Genomic DNA, 16475 nt, shown 5'->3' with positions numbered 1-16475 from the left:
ATATATATATATATATATATATATATTCTTCAAATAATTGATTTTAAAGTTTATCGCAGCTTTTTACTTTTTTATATCAATGTCAAAAAATTTATCTAAAGTAGATCTTATCACTAAAATACAGTTTGTTTGTTTCTTTGTATCAATATTAATTTTTCTGTATATATTAAACATAAATATTCCTTAAAGTTTTTCATTTTTATTTAATAATATATAACTTTCATATTTTATACATATATAACTATGTATGTTTCTACAATTCTTTAAATTTTACTTAGGTTATTCTCATAAATATAACTAAGATAAACGTCCCAGTGACCGGACATGTATCTATGTCTGAACACTAACACAATTTATTATTAATTAATCTCAAATGTTTTTTTAATATAATATTATAATTTAATTGTAATTTTTAAATAACTAAATTATAATATTGTAATAAAAAGAGCATTTGAGATTAATAATAATAAATTATGTGTTAGTTGGGAAGTTTACCTTAAATGAATACAACATGATATATGATTTCGTAAGAGTCAATATGTTTTTAATCCTCATTACATGTTTGCATTTCATTCAAGATTGATCGAAGAGAGTTAAGGATTGACAGTGAGAGAATATGAGGATAAGTAACTTGTTTCGAAAATCCATATTTCAGAAAAAAAGAGTTAAAATAATATAATATAAAATAATATAAAATAATAATATTATAATCTTTTTATTACTTACTGTGAACAAACTCTAAAATGATCCAAATAATTCACTGTATAATTCCCTTCTTCTTCTGAGTTTTCAAACTTTTTTAAATCGTCTTGCCAGTAACCCCAAATACTTTGAATAGTACAATGCGAGACAGTCGTTGGGCCAGTAAATGGTCCAGTTAAAGGAGCGAAACATATGTCTGCTAATGTGTAGTTGTTAGGAGTAATTATACTTTTAATACCTTCTTGCAATTCAAAGATTGTTTTTAGAAAAGTATCATTAAACACGGGACCAAATACAATTGGTCCGTTGGATGTGTTGTGTACAACCTGTAATAAACATTAAACAATTATATAACATAAAGAATTACAAAATATAATGAATCGAAGTTAATACACATATAATCTATTTCTATAAGGAACAATTATATTACTGCTTTTCTTATTTTGTAGATATATATTAAAAATTTAATTTTTATATATACAAAAATAAACTTAAGATACTCTAATATATTTTAGTAATGCATACATTCGGTAAGCCAACAGAAGTGATAATAATTTGTTCATTTCGATAAAAAGGTTCAAAGTGTTTATCAAAATATTCCCTCTCAATGCGCGATCGAGAATGCGGAGATGCCCACAATTCCACAGGATCTGTAGTAACTTTCATGTATTTTATTCCATGTCCCAAGCCAACAATCAGTAAGAAGCCAAGGAAAAGTATTAACCAAGGTCGAGAAGCGCAAACTGTAAAAGAATATTAGTCATTGTAGGCAAATATGAAACAACATAATAATGTCATAATCTAATTTTATGTAAATTACATTATAAAATTTAAATTATATTACCTGTTCCCCATTTGCAGAAAAATTCTTGCAAAAATTTGTCAGTACCTGCTCCAAGTTTCTCAATGAAAGTGGACTGTTCTTGATCAAAGCCAGCTGGTAACTCATCGGAGGATATAACACCTATAAAAAAATATTTATATTAAATATAATAAATTTACGGTTTATAAATATTCGATTAAGTACCATTGTGTAGCTTAAACAATCTTGAGTGCAAAAGTGCTGTAAATTATTCTATCATTTGTAATTATAATATTATAAATAGGCTGTTAGCTTCCAGCTAAGATACAGAATATTACACTGTGTGTTCTACTATGTAAGATATTTGTTGAACGTAATTTAATTTCACAGTTTAACATTTTTTTGAAAAGTGATAATATTAATGTGTTTTACGCTCATATTCTGCTTTTAGTGTCGAGTAGTATAACACTGTGTCACAGTTGGAATATTTTGTGTAAGACAGTGTTATACTGTATCATCTGTGTATATTGTTGGAAAACATTCATAGTAATGTTACAAGTAACCAATTGTTGCATAATTTGAACATAAAAACATTATTTATAAAAAACTTAAGTTCTAAAAGTAGATTAAGTAGACTAAAAGATTTAAGGAATAATTCTCACAAATTCAAAAACTTCATGTTTAACATGACTTAATTTCAAAGATAAAGGTGTCAAAATTGAAGAAAAAATTTTGTTTTTTTTAAATTTCAAAAATCACTCGAATTACTATATTTTGATGAAATTACTTTGCATAATATATATTCAAGTTATTTTGAAGATGCTGTTTATAGTATCATAAAAATAACTTGAATAGTTTTCGAGATTTTTGAAAAAAATAAAATTTCTTGACACCTTATTTTTTTGAAAACTAAGCCATTTCTGTCCATATCGTTATATGAAGTTTTTGTCTTGAATTTGTGTAAGGAATCATCTTTTAATATCTTTTAACGTACTTAGTATACATCCTACATAGATATAGTTCTTTAATTGAAATTAACATAAAATTATAAGAAATCAAATTTTTTTAGATTACTAAAATTATTGATTTTGTTAACTTACAGGAAACGCTTGAAAAGTAATATGTGATTTAGAATAAATATGACTAAATGTTAAGATATAAAAAAGTTCCCTTCAATAATATTAGATATTTCATTCCATTAATATTCTAGATACGATAAATAAAACGACCTATACATAAATTATTTTTTAACTGTTTTCATAAGTCAAGTAAATTACCTGTTTGAATATAACATATTCTATATGAACACACAAAATTTAATTTTGCTTCACTTTTTTTCAAAATCATTCTTTAATATTATTGATGAGAAATTCTTTCTTGATTAAATTTATAAACAGAACATCTTATTTATTTTCTAATTAACTATTTAAAGCCTAGAACATATACATAACATATTGTAACATGCAAAACATAAAGTATTATAAAAAAAAATATACAATTTAAAAACATAAAACATATAAAATATTTGCAACACAATTTTTGTGAGCAGAGAAATGATATTTGTAAACTACTTTTCCTACTTTTAATTAAATTTATGCTTTAGAAACTTGAAAATATTTTTTTATGTTGTGTTTATAACACTTATTCGTGAATATTGTATATAAATTATAAAATTATACAGCGTAATATATTATCGGAACATAACTCATCAAGTTCATGCTTTTTTTATGTAATAGTAATTATATAAAATGCAAACTTTTCAAGCGTCAATCTTAAGCGTTAAAATTTTTAGTGCAATAGATAATTATCATAATTTGTCACGTAATATAAATATGCAGTATTGCATTGCAAAAGATATGTATAGCTTAGTGCTAAAAACACTTGATAAATCCAAGTGCAAATAATTGTGAAAATAAGTGAAAAATTTGTCTAATGCGCAATTGACATCCTGGCAGGTACGATCTGCAAGGGCTGAAAATAAAGCGAAAGACAAAAGCTGTAAAGCAATAAAAAAGCTATAATAGGAAAACAACAATGACGAACACATCGAAGATAGTAGAGCTTTAGAATCGAAAAAACCTACTAGAACGCTTAGACTGAAGTGGACTGTCTTCTTGATCAGCGGCGAGGGCAATACGAGCACCATCTCCTGAGTGGTGTAATCCGGCAGCTAGCCGTCTACCCACCTGTCTTCCTACCTCTTCTCCTCGTGCAACTATACATATGCGCACATACACAACCTATAGTCTGTACTTATTTTGTATGACATAAGTATTATATGAAAATCACATATGCTTCAAGTAGTTTATATGTTTCAAGTCATAACAGAATAAAAACTCATTCCACACACGAAAAATTATTTTATCAGTAATTCACACTTATTACAATCTAAATAAAACTCCATATACATTAGTTCATAAAATAACAAAAAGTTAGTGCAAATATTAACACTTCTAAGAAAAAAATTTAAAAATGTGCAATAAATATTTTTCACGAACTGAAGTGAATGACACGCATTCATCATAAAAAATTATTTTTTTTTTAAAACTATACTTAAATAATTAATACGTAATATCTTGCCAATTTTATATAACTCTGTGTGTGAATATGGCTATCTTTATATTAATTTATAAACCATATTGGTAAATTGTTTTAATATTTCTCACAAAAATAATGTTTGTTTTTTAGTAATATTTGTAAACAAAATATTAATATTTTAGCATTATTTTATGTTTTTCAAAGCTTTAAATAAAATAAGTGCAAAAAAAAGACCTCACAAAAAACAAAAAATAGCAATAAAATATAAGAATAAAATCTAAGAATTATTAGAATAAATTTTAATCACATAATCAATTCTTATCTCCGCCCTTATTTTACATATTCGCTTAGAGATGATTAATAATAATAACACAAATTAACTACATTAGTCACTAACATATTCAATAAATTTTTTAAAAATAATTATATGCAAAATATAATAAAAAAAAATAGCTTTAATTGAAAAAACACAATTTCCATTTTCATAATTTGTTATGTTTAGTAACAATTATATATATATATGTATATTTTCATACATTGATATAGATATACATATATATGTATATAAAATATACATATTGATCTTTATTATCTAAAATATCTTCGTTTCTTTGAAGAATAAAATCAAATATTCGATGAAATATTCAGTTCAAAAAGACATATTACAGTTGGGCTGCGTTCAGAAACATCATTCAAGTGCTCCCGTGTATCGTTTTATCCTTATTATTCATCCAATTTAAACGAGGATAATATGATATACGGGGGTATCTGGGTGATGTTTCCGAACTCAACCTTGACAGGAATCTCAAATGTATTAAAGTCTAGGGCAATTATTTCGAGCATTTATTTATTACTAAACATCTGTACTATTAAGTACAGTGAATGTTGTTTTCAAGCATACTGAATTATTAAGTTGTTTATTGCTTTACTCATAGTAAGATATTCTTCAATGATAAAACCTTACAATATTTTTTCTCTAAAAAAAAAAAAGTTAAAATGGATGTAAACACGTGAATTTTAGTTTCAATGTTATTTGAAAATTGTATCATTTTACGTTGTCAAATTGGTTGTAATACTGTGTAAAAACATATACCGTAAAAAAACATATAAATCTAAAAAAAAATATTTTGGAAAAAGTATTATCAACCAATAATATATATCAAACTGAATAATCATCTTTAGATATTTCTTCTATTTTTGAAAGTGTAATAGAGATATTTTAAATAATAAAAATTATAAAATCCCTTTATATATACATATATTTAAAGAATATAATTTCGATGTGCATAAATCGAATTAATTTCTTACCTATACGTTTCCTATGGCTGAAACACATCATTAACAGAAGAAAAAGGCAGGAACCGCATACAAAAATTATTGTCATTATAACTTCATAACCATCATAACTAAATATTGAAAATGGCATTGGTAATGGAGGCATCGGTGGTGGTGTTGGACAACTTTGTTCACAATCTACACAGCTGCAAGCTGGCGTGTTTTTCTATAAAAAAAAAGTTAGACATATAATAATCTTTTTAATTCTTTTCCTATTATGTTATTTTATTTGTACCTGATAAAAAATTATTTATAGACATATATACTTTTTACATGATGACAGAGTGATCTGCCAAATAAAATATCTGAATAGAATTTGAAGTTAATAGCTTTTAAGTTAATAGACATTAAAAATGTATGTAATATACAATTTCAATTGTTCTAAACATTTATAACTATATCTATATTATTTTAAAATTAAATTAAATAATTTTACATTTTAATATCAATTATAAGAAAACAAAAATATATAATTTTTTCATTTAAAAATATCGTTTATGACTTTAAAAACTTTAAAAACAATAATATTGAGAAAAAATTTTGCTATATTATATTTATTTTTTAATTTAAAAGATCTAATATTTTTTTATAAATGTAAAAAAAATTATATTTAAATATTCAAATTTTGGATTCTATGATATATATAAAAGTTATATTATTTATGCATACGTTTTATTAAATTTATTAAATGAAGGATCTATCCCATAGAGATTTAAAGTAAAAAAAATTAAATAAAACAGCTTGTTTAATCTTATCCAATGAATATTACATATACATATAATATAATTAACTTGTTTATTTTGACTACTTGACAATTAAATTCCAGAATGATAAAAAATATATTAATATCCAGCAATATATGCATCCATCAGCAAAGATTCTAAATTAACATTTATAAATATTTTTTACATATATTATATAACTGATTATGATGAGAACTTGTTAGACTTGTCTATCTTTTGATCGTTAAATCGTAGAATGATAAAAAATATAAAAATCATACGTTAATAAAAATCTAATAACTTGTATTTTTGTTTTGTATCATTGTATATTTGAATAATTATAATCTATTCTCTTTTTTCATAATTAATTCATTCGATGTAAGACATAAGGTAACAATTTTTTTAGAAAACTTATATTCACAATAAAAGTGATTTATCAATATTTAGCAGATTCTTATAAATGAAAAACTCACAGCAAATGAATGCATAGTTTGCTTATTTAAGTTTTTTATGCTGTAATATATAGATGATATTTGAACTATATAGATTTTAAAAAGCATTTTCGCATGTATTATTGTAGACATATAAAATGTATCATATAAAAATATATACATATATATATATATATATATATATATATATATATATTATACTATATACTATTTTTAAAAGTAATACTAACGTTCAATGCTTTGTTGCATGGTGTGATTGGAGGATCTAATGGCGTAAATGATCCGACAGGATTATCAGTATTTATATATGTAATTTGGAAAGGTACAAAAACATTATTCTCCGCATCACCCATAAAGTGAAACCATTTCAATGGAGTACATCTACTCGCTCCCCATTCTCCACACATTAAATCCAATGCTAACTGCCCCGTACTCGGCACTGACACCTTATTGCACGAGTTAAATGTTCCATCAAGATATTTGTTCGTTATATATATATTTATTTTATTAACATATTCTACACCTGAAAAGAAAATCAAAATAATAAAATACGTATCAAAATGTTGCAACTATAAGATATTAAGACTATAAGATATTAAAACTATAAGATATTAGTTTTAAACATTTTTTTAATATATAAAGATAAAATATAATAATTACCATCTGCCACACCTTTCTCCGTAACGTTAATAAATTTGCTTTGGTTAACACCGCATGTGAAATCACAAAAATGCTTTGCTAAATTATCTAAGCAGCTAGGGCATCGTTTTAGGAAATTTGACGCAAGCTGAATATTTGAGTCTAATGTAGTAAGTTGTTTTGTATCACAACAAGTATTAATTCCTTTGCCCTCATCTACTAACAAATGTGGACAATGCTTAGCCAACAATTTCTGTCCTTCAGAATTTAATGGTTTTGCTGGCCCATCATAAATACAATTTTTTATGTGCATAGATGCATCCGTGTAACATTCTCCATACCATATGCAATGATCATTTTCTTCACTGACAACCTATTTGTAAATAATAATATGTTCAGACCTTTAAATAATTTATTATTTTGTGAAAAGCAAAACAGCCGATAAAATTAGCTTTAATTCTTGTACATTGAGATATTTTTCTTATACATTACAGTTACATATATCTACTGCCAATAATGTATTACTATGAATATATTAGATAGTATTTTACAACGGATTAAAATATTGTTGTTTAACGAAGTTTCGCAGACTGCGTTCACACAAGGCATATATAAATTATACATATATAATATTATACATAAGACATTTCCTAATTGAGTTCTTCATGACCTACGTATTAAAGTCTGATAAGATTTATTTGAGTCAATGAGCTGAATTAATGATTTAATTCGCTTAATATAAAATATAATATTGAATGAAGAACTCCAACAAAGGAACGACGATTTGTTTCTTACCTCTCAAAAGATATTCCTATACATATATAATGATGTACATAACCAGTGAAAAATTAATAAAATACTATTAGAGTAAATTTAAAATTAATTTGAGATAATTAAATAATATTATCAACAATATTATTTAATTATCTCAAATTAATTTAAAATTTACACTAATAGTATATTTAATTTTCTAATAAATAAGGCATTAATTAACAAAGAAAGAATGTGATACTATTTTTAATAGAAACAAAATTAATTAAATATTTCACACACACTTGCATGCACACGAAGTAGTTATTTACAATAACATTTAAATTACTTAATAAATATAATAAAAGAAATTTAAAAAATTAGAGATTGTAATTTTTCAAATAGATAAAAATTAAGTGTACATAATGATATTTGTATAAAAATAAATATGTATTTATAGACATTTTTGTTAAACATTTATTAAACACAGAAATTATTAAAATTCTCAAATATTTTACAAATATTTCTTAAAATGTCGTTTATCTCATTAATTTAAATAATTTCTTGCTTTTGTATTTTAAATTAAAAAAAGAAAATATATAAAAAAATATATATTTTAAAAACTCAGTAAAATTAATAACTTTAGTTTCCAAGGAAAATTTGTATGTGTGTGTAATTACATTTACTTTATATAGAATTATTATATATATTCGCTTTATTTATCGATAAGAAATTTAATTAAATTATTTTAATATTTATTAGATTTACTATTTATTGTAAATCCTAGGAAAAATATTTATTCTCTTTTATTATATTATTTTAGATTTTATTTAAAACAAATATTTATTTCTATAAAGAGAAAAAAAAAAGAAATGAAAGAAATAATACTAGTTATGCACGAAAATAAAATAGTGCACTTGTTCATTACACGAGAAATGATATTCGGTATCAGCTCTTCGCATGAGTCATTCGTTTATAAGAAGTTATGTCACGCAATGGATTTTATACTTTGAATTATACCCTGCATAAGCCGACAGAATATTTTTTAACCAATAAGTGATTCGATGAAACTTACAAAAAACCTGTGTGATTTATAATCTTATCGATTTTAATAATGTAGTAAAAAATTGCGTTCACAATTTAATTTGCATATTTTAAATATCATTGTTAGATAATTTGTCTTGCGTAATGCATGCGCATAGAAAAATTAATAATACATTTAATATGACATAACGATATAATATTCGTTATATGTAGAATTACTGAAAAAACTAGAAAAACTTTGAGTAAAAAATCTCTAGTAAAATCTGCTTTTACTCCGATTATAAAAAGTTTTTTTACTCGTATATACATTTTCTTTGTAGTATTTAAGTCTACATTATTGTTCTAGATGTGAAAAAAAGTTTTTGCATTCATCTAAAAAATTTTTTATTCTGATAAAGATGATTATAAATAATCAAAACTGCAGAACAATGGTTAATTCTAAATGGTAAGTAAGCCACAAACATGCAATTAAATCCAGTTACGAAAAAATCAATCTATTGAATCAATCAATTTATTGAACTCTGCAACAACGCAAAAATGTTGACATAAAGTTATAAAGACACAAAATGATAAATATACTGAAATAACATCGATATTGAGTATTTTAACGACATATCTCAAGAAAAATATATTTTATACTTTTTTTCAAGATTTTGATATTTTTTTAAAAAACTGGTATTTCACTCCAAAGAAAAAACCTGTTTTTTAAACTGTTTTTATTACATAAGTTTACACATGTATTTCATCAATAATGACATACAGTTACACAAATCTCTAAATAAGTCTAGTCTTAAGTATACTAGTCTGATGTAAGAACTAAGAAGGAATCTCATTTAAGTGGAATACTAGTATTAACAATAGCCTTGTTTCTAATCACACTTTAGCTTTTTCCTGCCATAATACAAATTCAGACGCTGAGAAATCAGGATAACTCTATATGAAAATAATTTCTCCGTAGGCCTAATATACATAATATATTTATTGCTGTATTATATATGTATATAATATTTATCTACAATGAATTTGTGTTTATTATGCAAAGATTAACAAGTTGGACATGTTTCTCTTTTTAATACATTTCTAAGATCTTTAGAAAATTCGTGAAATTCTGATTTTTTTTTAATAATAAAAAAAAAGAAAAGAATTAAACTCTAAAAATCTTTAAGCTCTTAAAAAAGTATAAAACTGAGAAAATTAAAACTCTTTTTCTCGTTGCGAGATACAAAAAGTAACAAATAAAAAAAATGTTATTAAGTTAAGTCTGCTCTTTCCTATATTAGTATAACTATTAGTATAATTATAGGCATGATTCATAGCAATGGCTATTAATTTTGTTAATTCATTAAATCTGTAAACCGAATATATTTATACTTTTTACTTTTTCCTCAATAGTTTCAAAGCATATGCTTTTAATTTTTATATTATCTTTACATATTATTAGTTTAGACCCGATTCTTTATCAATGATAAATTAACTTCTAATCTCGATTCAATTTACTCAAGTATTGTATAATATTTCAAGTTTACTCAAATTTATCTTTTTTTATATTTGTGCCCGTTTCTATCAGAGGCTTTCCATCAAACCGAACATCTCTGAAATATTGTTATTTTTAATTTTTGTTTAATTTACTGATATATTCTACAGGTAAAAATGAGACACATGTTTCGCAAAAAAAAAAATTTGAGATTCTTTTGTGAAGTTATTCATGCTTGCAGAAATTCATAAAAAATGTCGTTCATGCAATCGAACATTCAAATTATTATATCATCGAAATCATTAATACAAAAAAATGCAAAGATTTGCATTCAATTTTAAAGATCTTAAATTAACGTCTATTATAAGCTGGCACAGCCACTTCAGCACAATCGAACGCGACTTATACCATATTTTTTGCTATTTTTTTGCTAATTATTTGCTCTCTTCCCGACTTTTTTACTCCAGTTGATTCGCTGTCAGCAAAGTACACTTATGGCTGTGCTAGTTTAAGACTAAAATTAGCACAGCCATAAAGAAAACAAGCAGCAAATGAAAAATCAAATACATGTATATATTTTTGTAAAGCTATTTTTTTCACATACGTATGCGAAACTGCACCGTCACAGAATTTTTTAACTATACATTCCATTCGAGTTCCATTTTGTAATTTTCGGGGTTACTTCGTAATTGAAATGGGAATATATTTTTACAAAATTTTTTAATTGGTGAATTGATGATGAAAAATATTAATAAAAATTGTAAACAAATGGAAAATGATTTATTTATATGAAAATAATAATAAATTACAAATAACCCATCCATATAACAATTTAAGATCTTTAAAATTAGTTTCTTGATTTTTTTTGTATGACTAGTGGTTTCGATGATGTATTAATTTGAATTCGTATAAACGATGTTTTTTATGAATTTCTGCAACTTACAAACGTGAATAACTTCACAAAAACAATCTCAAATTTTTTTTCGCGAAACTCGTGTCTCATATTTTTATCTGTAGAATATACCAGAAAATTAAAAAAATTAAAAATAACGATGTTTTAAAAGTGTTCGGTTTGATGTAGAATGACTCATCAATGTAGATCAATTCTAATCTTAATTTAATTGATTTTCCATCTATTTTTAATTCTAAGAATTAGAATAGGATACATTGTAAATCAAATATTCAGTACAATCGAACCGAGTCTTATATTTTAAACAAGGAGGTGTAATTAAAAGAAACATAATTGTTAACATAATTTTGTATATTTTCTAAAAATAATTTAATAAATTTCTATAAAAATTAATTAAAGCAATTAAAATAAAAGAAATTGTGCTAAGAAAGGCTATAAACTAAATAAATAAATTTTAATGTACGTAATATGATACAATTGACATTAAATAAAACATAAAAGTAAAAACAAAGATAAAAATAAAGCAATTAAAATTTGTGGAATTTTGATTTTATAAAAAGAAAGAAAAAAAGGGGAATAAAAAATTTAAAAATTATGAATGTAAAAACTGAAACGATGAGACATTCTCTTTTTCTCTCATTTAAAAATACAGACAACACTATATAGACAAAAATAAGTCTTATTAAATACTTTTTACTCCTTTTTTAAAACATCAACATGATTCTCTTTAAATTAGTTTCATTAATTCATTAAATATCTATGTATGGAGACTCATTATATTTATTTTGTACTTTCTCTTTATTTTAATTTTCAAAGCATGCTTTTATATATGTGTATACCACAAGTATAATCTTACATTCTAAAAAAGAAAAGCTAAAGTTGAAAGGGACATATTAAATGATATAGAGATGCTATGTGCATGTATGTCGCAATATGTAAATCGTTCTTTGTCCGATAGTAAATGGTTAATTATCATTAATGTCATTAAGCACTTAATTTTATGAACAATTAATTACATCAACTTCTTTCATTCGTATTACAATATCAGCGATGAGGATACGAAAAGGAAAGAGAGATGGAATCAACTGATTAATATTACAAAATAAATCTTCTAGAATATTTCTCCTGTCTGCAGAGTAATATGTCGATAGGATTTCTCTTTCGAGGACGTGACAGTTTCGAAAGCGAGTAGGTTAATTCGTGGAAATCTGTTCAAAAACATCTTCCCGACCTCGATCCACAAACACGAAAAACATTGATGCGTATTTCAGAATGACAAGTTTTTCTCGGATAGCGACCAGAGGGAATAAATTCAATTGAACGAACTCCTTGGAGACAGGAAAAGCAGCTATAGGCTTTCTCAGCGATCAGCCGAGATGACGTCACGCGACGCGTAAGCGTTGATTCTACTTTGTTGGGGTGTGGACAGTGTATAGACAGGTATGGAAAGATGTATATAGTGCGGTAATATCTATATACCATGTGTGGAAGTACATGTGTGTGTGTGTGCTCGCGTTCTCACAAGCGCGAACTGGGAGCGAGAGCCGAGAAAACGAGCGTTGAAATGACGCACGCGCGACGTGCGTGTAACATGAGCGTCGTAGAAAGGATGTGGCGTATATACATTTGAGACCATTGTCCTTATATGCAAGATTACTTACCAGGCTCACGAAGCTGGACAAAGTCAACAGAAATAATAAGGGCTGAAGAACGTTACGTGTTACGGCTGCGCCTATCAAATTTCGATAAGCGGCCGTGCCTGCAGTTGCAGTCGTTACTCTAGTCCAGTGCATGGCGTTAATACGTTTTACACCGCCCGTTGAATTCGCTTTTCTCTGTTATCAAGCACAATACACTTAACCTCAAGCTCGACTCGATGCGTACACGTATCGCAATGCGATCATTGCACGCGGGACATTTCCTTCGACAATGTTCGCGCAAGACGTCTCCTTGACGGCTCAACTCGTCTTGTAATGGTTTAAGCCACACGAATAATTACGATCAACCTCGCCGCTTGACAGCCGTCGACTGTTAGTTTAGTAGCGCCAGTACTCGTCGCCGGCCGTCGTGCGATGCTTGACTTGGTTCGATTTAGTTCGACTGTCGTCGGTCGCCGCCGTCACGAGCGCCACCCAGCGATGATCGGCTGTTATTAATCCGGTGACCGCCGCGTCTCAACTTGATATAAATCACGCGCATAACTGCGTATCTTGTTACTTCTCAACACTTTTCGATGCGCTCAGATAAGACCTCCAGGATATGTATTATGGAATTATTCAAAATGGATTCGGAATTATTCAATTATTCTCTGAATTTCTATTTGTTTTCTAAGAAAGACGAAATAATTCCGAATAATTCTATATTCTATAGTATGTTTCTTTTGCGCTTGATATTTTGATAAGCAAATTGTAAAATATTACACAATATCGTGAACTGATGACAATTTTAGAATAATTACACTTGTACGATTTAATTTGGTATAACGTAATAGTTTTGTTAGATTAAAATTTTTAAATGATATTTATCAAAAATTAGATCTAATTTGAGATATTTTTTTATTTATTTTCTTTGAAGAATATGATTGAGATGTCGACAGATATTGAAGAAACAAATCAGATAACCTTATCCGATTACTTTTCCAATACTCGATAAACATTTCCGGAAGATTAAATCATATATTTATATTTCTGTTTGACTTAAAAATTTTAAGGTAAATTGGGCTGAATATATAATTAATATTTCATGTTGCAACATTTCTTATTCTTATTTAGGAATAATTTTGTATTTTGGGGCACAATTATTTTTAAAATACATAATTTTTTCAAATAATAAAACTGAAATATTTTTCTCAATTATTCTCAATTATTTGAATATTTCTCAATTATTTGAATAATTTTTTTTCAAACTTTACTTGATATATAAGATGAATATGATTTGCTATATCGTTATTGTTTTGACTATATCAAAATTAATTGAACAGTTATCAATATTTTAAAAAAGATCAAAGATTTTTGCATCCATTTCTGTAAATATTACATTATAATATCTGTGTAATTGCAAATTTACATTTTATTAAGCAAGCTTTTGCTATGTAACTTAATAAACGTTATTCAGTTATACAGTGGGATAGATACCATATAAACATCGCACAAGAAGCAAGCAATAATGTTCACAGTTTGATGTTTCGAGAAGTGTTCATATAGATTCATCACATGCTGATCGGTTACCTTGAGTCTTCGGCACAATGCCAAATTCCACGACTACGCGAATCCGGCTCGCTCAGCACAATAATATGAGCTATATTACGCTTTTATTGGCACAATAAAAAATGTACAAATTGGATATATATAGCAAAATCAATTATAATTAAATTTAGTTTTGAAAATCTTGCTAATATTAGTAAAATTTCTTTTTATTTATTTTATCCCTCATTTAGAGTCATAATATCAAAATAGTTTCTATTTTGAGAGAAGTAATAAAATATTACAATATTATATGGCAAAGAAAGAAATTTATCTTTTTTCTTCAAAGTGAAAAATAAAAAGATTAATAGAAATGTATATCAAATAATAAACAATGTTTTTTATCTTGAAAAGCTTTATCTATATTTTTTCTTATCTGTCCATTTTACAGTTCCGCCGAGAACAGCAATGAATAATTATATATGTATAAGTGAATCATTATTTGTTCTTAGAAATGAAATAGGTTGAAACGAATTTCAAATCTGCCATGTAAGTGCTACATAATCTATAAGATTTTTAGCAACTTTCTATGACTTTTAAAAGTTGTTGAAAGTTATTAAAAGAAATAAACGAGAATGAATAATAAATTTGAAATTTGTTTTTTAATCTAAAAAGATTGATTTATAGAAATTTATTTAAATACGAGGTTATCTGTACATCCGTTAGAGATAAATTTTCTTAAATATAATATAAAATTATCCAGTATATCTCCAGATAAATTTCTTAAATTTAACATTATCTGTTATGACTTAAGAAACGGAAAAAATATTGATTATATGAAAAGAAACTGATTCGATATATAAAATAACATTTTTTATATGAATTTTATATTTCTGGAAAATTAAATTTGAAAATTAATATTGATAATTAATATTGATAATAAAAAGTGTATATTAATATTGATAATAAAAAGTATATATTAAGCCAGTAAATTAAAAAAAAAGTTTTAGAGGCAAATTCTTGTTTGTAAAAAGGAATTTGTTATTACATGTAATTTTGATTTTTAATTTGTTATGCAAAAATATCCTTTTTTATAATATAAGCTAAATAATGTGAATCACCTCGTATATATGTATATAACGTATAATCGTGTTGGTAAAATATTCTTGAATCATAAACAATAAACGTTTCGTAGAATTGAATCATGAAATAGGAATGCGTCGACCGTAATAAATCGATGTCTAAAGTACAATTAGAGAAAGATATTAAATATTGTTTCATTAAAATATTGTACTTAGTTATATTTGATTGAATTATCATATTATATAAATAGAATTATAAACAAAGGGAGAGTTTGTTGAGATACTTCAAATAAAGTTAAAATTTAGAAAGTGAATAAGAATTTATATTACTTCAGAAATTTTGAAATAAATTAAATTTATAAAAGATTAGTCTAAAATAATGTAAAATAATTTAAGAACTTTAAGCTATTTCAAGATTAACTTTAAAATAATTTTAAAAAATTCAAAGATTTTATTATTTTCATTTGCACCTCTGAAATTTTTAAGTAAAAGGCAGTATGCGATATCATTATCAAATGGAATCACGATAGTACTACATTTTCTCATAAATAAAATTTATAAGATCTATACAAGACAAAATAAAAAACGTAAGTACTGAAGATTTCTATTCGCATTCTAATAAAATAATTTTGTTAACACAAGCTTACTTTCACAATTTTTGAACTCCTCTATTTCTTTTAAATGTTTCTTACATATAAGTTTTAAGATTACTTTAAGCCAAAATTGAAAATAAACCTTTCCACCAAATATACTTTTCATATTTCTTGAATTTTCTTTTAAATTTATTCTTTCTCTAATTTTTCAGATTTTCTCAAATAAATTTTCCCAAAGGATTTGTTCCTT

At 25.4% G+C, this 16475-nt stretch overlaps 1 protein-coding gene across 1 annotated transcript in view; it reads right to left on the bottom strand.

Annotated features, from left to right (window-relative positions):
• The window catches only part of LOC105620753 (Niemann-Pick C1 protein), a 23537-nt gene extending 10376 nt beyond the window's left edge, over positions 1 to 13161 (bottom strand). Inside the window, exons 1-8 of the mRNA XM_012202244.1 lie at positions 13030 to 13161; positions 7212 to 7563; positions 6782 to 7074; positions 5351 to 5543; positions 3588 to 3719; positions 1547 to 1666; positions 1228 to 1445; positions 727 to 1028 (exon numbers count right to left, since the gene is read on the bottom strand). Of these exons, the coding sequence (XP_012057634.1) occupies positions 727 to 1028; positions 1228 to 1445; positions 1547 to 1666; positions 3588 to 3719; positions 5351 to 5543; positions 6782 to 7074; positions 7212 to 7563; positions 13030 to 13161 (1742 nt within the window). The remainder of the gene's footprint in view (positions 1 to 726; positions 1029 to 1227; positions 1446 to 1546; positions 1667 to 3587; positions 3720 to 5350; positions 5544 to 6781; positions 7075 to 7211; positions 7564 to 13029) is intronic.
• Between the last annotated feature and the right edge of the window lie 3314 nt (positions 13162 to 16475).

This window comes from Atta cephalotes (assembly GCF_000143395.1).
Source record: "Atta cephalotes unplaced genomic scaffold scaffold00028, whole genome shotgun sequence".
Taxonomy (NCBI): domain Eukaryota; kingdom Metazoa; phylum Arthropoda; class Insecta; order Hymenoptera; family Formicidae; genus Atta; species Atta cephalotes.
Note: the sequence above shows the minus strand (reverse complement) of the source record. Positions and strands in the feature narration are given on the sequence as shown.